This window comes from Petaurus breviceps, unplaced genomic scaffold (assembly GCF_028583685.1).
Source record: "Petaurus breviceps papuanus isolate PSGF00001 unplaced genomic scaffold, PetGlider_PUasm1.0 91041, whole genome shotgun sequence".
In the NCBI taxonomy this organism is placed as follows: domain Eukaryota; kingdom Metazoa; phylum Chordata; class Mammalia; order Diprotodontia; family Petauridae; genus Petaurus; species Petaurus breviceps.
Window position 1 is genome coordinate 23471272 of NW_027187400.1, and position 10628 is coordinate 23481899.

Consider the following 10628-nt stretch of genomic DNA (forward strand, 5'->3'; position numbering starts at 1 on the left):
AAAGGGAATAATAGATCAACCTTATTCTCATTGAATTTGGCTTAAGGAGGGAATGTCATACACACTAAATAGAGTATCTCACCCTACAGAAGAGGAGGGAGGAAGGGGATGAGAGGGAGGATAATAGAAGGGAGGGCAGGCTGGGGGGGAGGGAATTTGGAAGCACTCACTTTTGCAAAGGGACGGGATCAAAGTAGAGAATAGAACAAGTAGGGGGTGGGATAGAATGGAGGGAAATATAGTCAGTCTTTCACAACATATCCACTATGGAAATGTTTTGCATAGTTACACATATACAACCTATATTGAATTGCTTATCTTCCCAGTGAGGGTGGGTGAGAGGGAGGAAGGGAAAGAATCTGGAATTCAAAGTTTTAAAATCAAATGTTTAAAAATATATATATTATTATCATCATTATTATTATTTTACATGTAACTGGGAAATGAGATATACAGGCACTGGGTTCATAGAGATCCACTGTGCCCTACTGGGAAGTCAGAGGATGAATGGGGGAAGATATGGGAGAGAGAAGATTGGGGGAGGGGATATTCAATGGGATCGCTGTTTTGGGGTGGTATGAAGGAAAAATGGGGAGAAATTTTGTAACTCAAAATCTTGTGGAAATAAATGATGTAAACTAAAAAATAAAAAAGAGAGAAAATAAAAGAAAAACATTCCTGGAGTAAATTCTGAGTAGAGGCAATCATGAGTCAAAGAGAGAATGCTCTTTTAGGGTAGTTCCCAAGATGGAACCTGTTCCATCTGAGCCCAGAATCAGGATCCCTGGGCCATGGGTTCTTCATATTTACTCTCAGAAGACTTCACAATTCTCTGATTGGACAATAGGCCTGGGCCTACCTTCTAGATTCTCTGTTTTGGTAATGATGACTTATTTACTCTGTATCACTGTGACTCAGCTGTTTCCTTTGTCAAATTGCCAGAATTGTATTTATTCATGAAGTGTTCTGGTTGTGTCCAACTCTTTGGGAGAAAGATAGTCTGTTCTCCAAGAAAATGTTTTCTATTAGCCAAAAAACTAATGTAATCTTGGGCTTCACTAAGAGAAACTGAGTGTATAGGACTAGAGAGGTAAGAGCCTTGCTGCATTCTGTGCTGATCAGACATCATCTGGGATATGGCATCCAGTTGTGGACATCTTAGGAAAGCCATTAATAAACTGGAGGGAATCCAGAGGAAGTTGACCAGATGGCAAATGGCCTGGACATTATGCCACCTGGGGAATCATCTGAAGAAACTGGGGATCTTTAATTTGGTGAAGACTTGGGTGTCTTCAAATATTTGAAGGGCCGGCACATGGAACAAGGATTGGATTTGTTCTGTTAGACCTCAGATAGCAGAACCAGGAACTATATGGGAATGGAGGGCTGGATCTTGGCCTGATATAAGGAAAAAATTTCCTAGCAATAAGAGCTCTTCTAAAGTGGAATGAGTTGCTTTCAAAAGTAGTGAGTTCCCTGCTGTTAGAGATCTCCAAAGACTGGATAACTACTTGGTGGAAATGTAGTAGATGGAATTCTTGTTCATTATAGGTTGGGTTAGATGACCCCTGGAGTCTCTTTCAACCTTGAGATTCAGTGAATCTGTGAGACATTCTTCAAGGTGTCAGGTGTAACAAGGCATGTTTGAATTTCACCGAGTCTGCAAATAAACATGGTTTGTCCTTTCCCAGGTATTTTAGCACTAACAAAAAGAAAGCCACCAAAGTCCTAGCCAGCACTTTATTATTTCTTTCATTTTAAAAGATTTTTTTTTAGTGTGGGGGATATAACTGGGGGTACAAAGGGGCAGGGGAATATTCCCATCTGGCCTTGTTTCATCTGGATTGAATGTAACAGTAGGAAAAAGACTTTCCCCTATCAGGATCAACACCAGCATCCCCAGCTTTCTCTTTTCCTGAGTTAATTCTCCACTCTAGCTTCAGATTTACTCTTCCTCAGAGAACCTTCCTTCAAGTCCAATTGCACTGGCCAGGTCTTTGTTTTGTGAATTAATCAAATAATAATAACCTTTTCTCCCGCTGGGTGCTGAATGAAGGCGGAGGGTTCCAGGACTCTGACTAATGGGGTGACCAAGGTAGGAGGGCATATTAGGAGAAAACTCATTGTTCCCTTCCGCTGAAATAGAATAGAAAGCATCTCAATCGTGTGGCATTCCTTCCTCTGGGCCTGGCAGGTTTCTCTGCTTTGGGAAGGGTTTTTGTCTCCCCCATAAATGAGTCGGATGATAGCTGTGGGACATCATTAGGTAAAGGTGGGGCTGATTTGACAACTGCTGTGTTACTTTCCTGGCTGGTAGTGATTTCTACCTTATGTCCCGGGACTCTTCAGTTCCTGCTCGATCTCTGCAGAGCACCAAGGCCATGTAAGACTCATTCCCTGGGCCATCTAAAACCAGCAGAGATGTAACTAGGCTGGGGCAATCGGGGCTTGCTTTCAGGCTTCTGAAATGTAGAGGGCACTGCCACATTTTCAGGAGTGAGGCAATGTAGAAACGACTAAGATAAGTAGTACCTAGTTCATAAGGATATTTAGTTAAATATGAAATTGCCAGATAACTCCCCTCCTCCCCTCTCCCTTTGTTTTCCCCCAAAGACAGCAACACACTTAAGCTTCCCCCAGCACAGCCTCGTAGACTTGAGATATACTCCTGGGATCTCTCCTCTCTCTCCACTGTAGTGATCTTTAAGTTGATTTGAAAGCTATTTCTGGACTGCTTGCCCTGAGTACAAAAATGGTTAGTTAAGGTCCAAAGGAAATATGAACTAAGGAAGCCGTGTGAGCTGGTGGGCCTTCCTGGGGGCTGAGCCTAGATCCTCGCTCCAGGTGAGTGGGCACTTTCTTCCTGGTCAGACTGTATGTTCCTCTTGTTTGTCTTGTGGATGCCCTGCCCCAACGCTTCTTTAGCCTGTGGGAGCTGTCCGGTCAATCACAGAGTGTGCTGGAGGGGTCCCTCCATGCCCTACCTTTCAGCATTGCATCACACACTCCTGCAAAGTGGAATGAGTCCCTGAGGGGCAGTGTGGTGGAGAGGCTGGATCTGGAGCCAGAAGTTGTGAGTTCCGATTTCAGCTCTCCTGCTTCCTGCCTGTATGATCTCGGGGAAAGTCCCTTCCTCTCTTGGTGCCTCAGTTTCCCTATCTCTAAAAGGAAGGGGCTGGACTCGATGGCCTCTGAGCTCCCTCCCAGCCCTCATTCTATCGTCATATGACTCTATCTGGCAGTCTGGCATCTCAGAAATTCTTTGCTAACTAGCAGTGATGTCAGGTGGCTGCTACCAGCTTCCCCACATAGCTGTGCACGGAGCCCAAGCCTCCTTCCCTTTTCTTGTTCCATTGCAGGGTCATCTGTCTGACATGTGCTCTCCCAGGGGCTCTCCCTTTCAAGTCAGAGGAGGACAGTCCAGACCAAATGGTTGGAATTTCAACAGGTAAATAAATCAGCCTTTTGACATGTTGGGAGGCAACAGTGACTGCTGACCTCCAGGAGATTCCCTCTCTGAGCAGGGCAGTGATCCTAATTTATGACAGTGGAGGGGCTTCTAAGGCAGGGAATGTCTGGCCATTTTGGAGAATCCCAGAACTTTAGAACTGAGAGGGTCTTTAGATACAATAGTAATTGCTTTTTCTCTGGTATCTAATTCTACTCTGGGGCAGTCAAGGCTTGAAGAGGGGCAGCTAAGTGAAAGAGTACCTGGCCTGGAGCCAGAAAGACCTGAGTTCAAGTACAACCTCAGTCACTTACTAGCTGTGTGACCCTGGACAAGTTCTTTAACCCTTTTGCCTCAGTTTCCTCATCTGTAAAATGAGAAGGAAATGGCAAACCACTCCAGTATCTCTGCCCCCAAATGGGGTCATGAAAAATAACTGAAAAAATGATGAAAAAACTGAAAAATACATGGACAACAAAAGGCTTGAAGAAAATGTGTAGTCCTTCATCTTGTTGGTCACATGACACAGAAGTCTATAAGGATGCTTGGAGTTCATCTTTTCTGATTCCTTCCTTTATGAGGCAGTCACAGGTCCTGGGTTCAGATCTGGCTGCCTCAGAGATGGATTCTAAGGTCCCTTCTAGCTCTGAATCTCCAATCCTATTATTCAGAGTCAGAGGTCCTGGGTTCAAATTTCATCTCTAAGACTTATTACTTAGGTGACCCTAGGAAAGTCACTGGCTCTCTCCTCTCCTCCTCAATAAAATGAAGGGGTTGGTTTAGGCAACCTCCAAGGCCCTTTCCAGCTCTAAACCTATGACATATTTGACTTTTATTGACTATTTCCATCACAAGCCTTTCATTAACAAGAAAGCACTCCCATTTCATTTGCCAAACCTTTCTCAGAGAAAGGATTATGTAAATGTATATTTCATAAAATCACAGCCCTCAAGGGGACTCTAGAAATCATATCATTCAAGCCTGTCACTTTATGTGGGGAGGACACCAAAGTCTGGAGAGAGGGGTTAAACAACTGTGCCCAAGGTCACATGGGCAGTCAATGATCGAGTCAGAGTGATGGGCCTGGAGTCAGGACAGACCTGACTTCAACTCTAACCTCAGTCACTTGCTAATTATGTGACCCTGGGCAAGTCACTTAGCCACTCTCAGTCTTAGTTTTCTCATCTCTAAAATAGGGGTTATAATAGCATCTACTTTCCAGGGTTGTAAGGATCAAATGAGATAGCTGCAAAGTACTGTAGAAATCATTTCTGACATTGACATTGTGCTTTAGTATTTTCAGAGCACTTTACATATATCATCCCATTCAGTCTTCAGCTCTATGAGATGGGTACTACGGGGTTATTATCTCCATTTTACAGATGAGGAAACTGAGGCTCAGAAAGTTTAAGTGACTTGACCGAGGTCGCACACCTAGTGTCAGAGTTGGGACTTGAACCCAGTCTCTTTCTGACATCAAGTCTGAGATTCTTTCCTCTTTACTATGCTGTCTCATATCACATAGAACAAAGGCCCTGCCCTCAGTCCTGCACTTGGCAAGTTACCTTGTTTGCCTCAGTTTCCTCATCTGTAAAACGAGAAGGAAATGGCAAACCACTCCAGTATCTGCCATAGCAGATGGTATCCAGGACTAGGAGTCAGGAAAATCTGAAGTCAAATCCCATCTCTCACATTTACTAGCTGTGTGACTCTGGGCAAGTCACTCCACCTCTGAGAAATGGACTAATAGCTCCTGAGAGTTGACTTTGCTGGGCTATCCTGAGGCTCAAATGAGACAAGGAAAGCAAAGTACTTTGCCAACCTCAAGTCATTATGCGGGTGTTAAATATTACTGTCACTGCAAGTCCTTCATCCAGACTCCAAGCCACTGGACAGCTTCCAAAAAGGGAATTTGTTCTAAGCATCCAATGACAAGCAAACAAGTTAGTATCAGGGACTAACTTCTAAAAGGAACTGTGCAAAGGGTAAGAAATGACAGACCCCAGCCTCTTCCACCTCCTACATCTGGACAATATGAATCCACGTTCAAAAAGATGTTTCAGAGACCATGGGAGATCCTAATGCAGCTTCTGAACCATCCATTAAAAATTCAGTTACATTCAGCCTGTGTTGAATACTTTTAATGTATTCCTTTTTTTTTTTTTTTTTGCTTTTTGGAGGGCAATTGGGGTTAAGTGACTTGCCCAAGGTCACACGGGGTAGTAAGTGCTAAGTGTCTGAAGCCAGATTTGAACTCAAGTCCTCCTGACTCCAGGGCCGGTGCTCTATTAACTGCGCCACCTAGCCGCCCCTTTAATCAAAACCCAACAAGTAACACATATTTACTGAGTACCTACTATGTGCCAAGCACTGTGCTGGGTAAATACTGGGGGTATAAAGACAAAAGAAAAATTAATCCTGTCCTCAAGGAGCTTACATTCGATCAGGGAAGATAAGAGGCACACATATAGGTCTATGAAAAATAGATACAATCTATACAGAGTGATGCAGGCTGGGGGAGGGGCATTAGCAACCAAACTGGGGAGATCAGCAAAGGTTTCATGTAGGAGCTGAGCAAAGGGAAATTTGGGATTCTAAGAGGCAGGTGCATTCTGGGCATGGGGGCACAGTTCTAATGCAAAGTCACAGAGGCGGGAAATGGAGTGCTGTGCATGAGGAACAGGAAGAAGCCCAGTTTCACGGCCAAAGGAACACTGGACTAGGAATCTGGATGAGGAAACTGAATCCCAGGGATGGGACAGCTGGAAATGTGAGGATTTGAACCAAGGTCCTTTCTTGTGAAATCCTGCACTTGCATGACCTAGGGCAAGTGAAGGAGGGCATTTAGCCTTTTCTTTCTTCTGTCCAGATTCCAGACTCCTGGTTCTCCATAAGAACTTGAATTTCTGTGATCTATCATCTATGGTGTATGTGATGTCGCTTAATCACCAGCCCTTCTGGATAGACAGCACCTCACAGCTCTTTTCTCTCCTGAATGTTTTTACCTTCAATAGATGACATTGAATGCTTCTCAGATTACATGGCACTATGGATCCCTAAGAGCCACGTCCATGGGCTGAAGCAGTGGCTGTCTATTACCCTGAATGTACCAGGTAAAGGGTAACTGCTACCACTTCTGATGTCAGATGGCTGATGGGGGAGGATGCCTTTCATTCCTGGGTAAAAAAGTGGTGGACTATGGGCACATAATGAGGCATACATTTTCCCATATGGCCTTTGACTTCATTTGTTTTGTTTGGATGCATTTCATTGATACAAGAGAGGGATCTGTGGGGGTGAGAGTGGGGGTGGGAAGAATCTTGGAGAAGAGACAATAATGTAAAAAAGAAAGAAATAAAAGCATCAATAAAACAATTAAAATTTAGAGGGAAAAAAGAGGGCGTTGTTACCTGGAACGGGCCAAGAATAATCATCTCTGACATTTCTGTAGTGCTTTGAGGTTTACACAGCACTTCTCAGACATCAACTAGAGTCCCACACTCATCCTAGAAGGTGATTATTACAGGTATTATCGCCTCCATTTTACAGATGAGGAATCTGAGGTGTGGAGAAGTTAGGTGACATGGCCACAGTCACACAGCTACTCTCAGTGGCAGATTTGAACCCAGCTTTTCCTTCTCCCCTAGTCTAGAGCTCTTCTTTCAGAAAGTTCTAGATGTTCTTTCCCTAAGGAGAGAATTTTGACTCAGAAAGACATAAATGGCACCCCTAGGGCTCTGAAGTTAAAGGACATGAATTCTGATCCCATTTGTGATGCTTTCAACCTCTGCGTGTCATTTTTACTGCTCTGGTCCTCTGTTTTCCCATCTGTAAAATGGGATAGTTGAACCAGAGGGCCTCTGGGGTCCTTTCCTTTCTGAAGTCTATGATCCTATCATCTTGAGAAGTACCCACTTAGTTGCCAAAGATCTCAGAAATTAAAACCACCATGGAAGAGAATGAGTCAGCAGATGAAAGGGGGATCCCAGGCATCCCTGCACACCTATAAGAGAAAGGGATTTCATGCTTAGTGAGGAAATTATGCTCCTAAAGTAGCAGTAGCTGCCATGTAGGTACCCATAGAAATTTCATTCCCAGGGCCCCCAACAGAGGGAAAGGGGAATGGGGTAAACTCAAAGAGTTGATTGTGTGGGAACACTGTGTTGTACAAGGTCCAGGGCCAGGGTTCTGAGGTACGGCAGAAACAAGAATAGGGAGAGAAACCCAAAGGAATCTACTGCTATGACTCTACTCATAGTGTATGTATACATACACACGCACACATATACAAATACACATACACATCTATATAGAAAGAGAGAGAAACAGAGAGAAGGAAGTGAGAAGAGAGAGGGAGAAGAAGAGAAAGAAATGAGAGAGGCGGGAGGGAGAGGAGAGAGATGAGAGAGAGAGAGGAGTAAGGAGAGAAGGGAAGGGAGGGACAAACAGAGGCAAAAAGAGAGACAGAGAGAGGAGTGAGGGAAGAGGGGGAGGGAGATGAGAGAGAGATTGCTTTTTAAAGTTCACAAACTCGAGACCAGTAGTTTTATTTACATGATCTCATTTGAACCTTACAACAACCCTTTGAGGTACCACAGGAATTATGCCTCCCATTTTATAGAGTAACAAACCTCATCTCAGAGAAGTTAATATACTTGCTCAGGGTCACACAGCTAGCAAATGTCACAGACAGGACTGGCTCCTGGGGCTTCCAGATAACCAAGCCCGTCATGCTCCCATCCATTCTCTCTCTGAACTCCTCTCCCGGGGATACTTGGAATTCCTTTTTCCATCTCTGCCTAAAAGCTAAAGTTGCAGGTCAGGAGTTTAGAGATTTTTTCTCTAGGGTGGTATAGTAGGTAAAAATCTAGATTAAAATCTAGCCATGTAACCATCAGCAAGCTGTAGTTCACCCCTCTAAAGCTGTTTTCTCCTGTCAAAAGAGAGGACTGGGCTAGCTAAGCTCTCAAAGACCCTTCCAGCTGGAAATCAAGCATCCTCTCTTTGAAGTGATGGAAAACCTGTCAGCCTTCTGACTTTTCACCAAAGGTCCAAAGGGGCGCAAAGGAGTCAGGCGGCCAGTTCTTGGGTGAGAAAGTCAGCAGCCAAATGAGCAAGCCATGTTTGAAGGCTCAGGCTTTATGTGTTAAAAAGCCACTTTCCAAGAAGAAACCTTCTGGATACATTAAGCTGTCGCCTGGATTTCAGTGGGCTATTATTAATGGAAAACAATAGATTAATAGTTCTTAAACGCTTGTTCAATAAGTAATTTTTATGGCCCCAGATAGAGGCCATTAAACATTTCTGTGTGTTATTATGAAGAAGTTTTAAGCGTAAAATCATAAAGTCAATAATCAGAGAATTAGTCGCAGCGGCCAGCCACAGACCATTAGTTTTAGGCCCTGTCAGGGCCACCTGTAGCTTTCATGAGATACTTTTCATTTCAAACCAAGGCCCCAGCACCACCAGGTGGGATCAAGGAAATGATGCTGCCTGCTGTCTTCCATAAACTTAAGAGGACAGCAGGCAGGTGCGAACAGCATGGAGCCAGGCAAATATTTACAAAGTGCAAACCTGAAGGCAAAACAAAAATGTGCCAGGTCAATTTGCACATCTAGACCTAGACACTTTATTTCCCCAGCGAGGCTGTACCTTTCATATCCTCTCCTTTGCCAAAGGCATGACACTGATCTTGTTCTACAGTACATTTTAGGAAAGATAGTAGCTTATCAGGGTCTCCTTCCATGTAAAGATCTTAAGAATAATTCTCTAAAATACTGCATTATCCTCCATATATAGTATTTGAGGTACTCCTGGTTCATGGGCCCCTGAAAGGTTGCCCCAGGACTAGGTTCTTTGTGGGTCAGAATCTTCTCCAAGTCAAAGCCATTGAGCCCCCACTAGTGTGTTTGTTTTTAGGAGTCATCCAGAAGACATACTTTATTCAAAGCAAAGGCATTTAATGCAACAAGGTATAAGAGCTGGAAGGGACTTCAGAGGTCATTTAGTCCCATGCCCTGAGGCATCTCTGAATCAGAAGTCCCTAACCTGATTGTGTGTAAAGAACCCCTATGGAAGACTGGGGAAACCTATAGACCCCTTCTCAGAATAATGTTAAATGTATAAAATAAAGTATATAGAATTACAAAAGAAACCAATTATACTGAAACAGAATTATCAAAACATTAAAAAAAAAAAAAAAAGAAAAAGGCAAGCTCACAGACCCAAGGTTAAGATTTCCTCTAAATCATCTGGAAGTCTCACAAGCCCCTTATAGGTACTTGGTTCTCCTACTCCAGGTAGATCATAGAATCATAGAATTAGGGCTTAAGGGACCCTTGAGATCATTGAGTCTGACCCCCTCATTTTGTAGAGAAGGAGGCAGAGAACGCCAGAGTCACATAGCTAGCAAGCGACTGAAGTGGGATTCACATCCAGGGCTTTCTGACTCAGAGCCCAGTGCTCTCTCCACTACACCATGCTGCCTCTCATTAAGACAAAGAGCCCTCTCATATTTAGGATCATGGAAACACAAATTTAGAGCCTTAAGGGTAACTTATAAGCCATATAGCCCAACCCCCACCATTTATAGAAAAAAAAAAATAAAAACCAAGATCCAGAGAGTGACTTGCCCAAGGTCATACAAGTCACAAGGGGCAGAGACAATATTTTAACCCAGGTCTGTCCTTCTCCCTTGCTAGTGAACTGGGGGTCCATGGAGAGGTTGAATTCTTTCCTGGCCAGGTGTGGTTATTTCCTGCATCCGGACTCAGCTGGCAATTATATTTTCTATGCACATTACACAGCCTGCTTTGTGCAACAACAGGTAGGTCTTTTTTCTTCCCTGTGCTGTAAAATATATTAATGCTCCGTGGCTTTTATATAAAATCTGGGAAGAATGGTCCCTTTTTTGAGATACTTCTGTTCTGAGACACAAAATGGATGAAATGCTTTACAAAATACAGGAGGCAAAAGGAAGAATAGAAGCTAATCAGCTGACCGACTTGCTGTTGCCCATACATGGTATTCTGTCCGCTATGCCTGGAATGGGGCAGCTAGGGATAGATACCTAGTGGATAGAACACCAAGCCTGGATTCAGGGAGACTCATCTTCTTGAGTTCAAATCTGGCCCCAGACACTTACTAGCTGTGTGACCCTGGGCAAGTCACTTCACCCTGT

At 43.8% G+C, this 10628-nt stretch overlaps 1 protein-coding gene across 1 annotated transcript in view; it reads left to right on the top strand.

Moving 5' to 3' along the window:
- Nucleotides 1-6398: 6398 nt before the first annotated feature.
- The window catches only part of CUNH1orf127 (chromosome unknown C1orf127 homolog), a 28003-nt gene continuing 23773 nt past the window's right edge, over nt 6399-10628 (top strand). The window contains exons 1-2 of the mRNA XM_069078970.1: nt 6399-6561; nt 10150-10274. Coding sequence (XP_068935071.1) covers nt 6444-6561; nt 10150-10274 — 243 coding nt within the window. The 5' untranslated portion in view covers nt 6399-6443. The remainder of the gene's footprint in view (nt 6562-10149; nt 10275-10628) is intronic.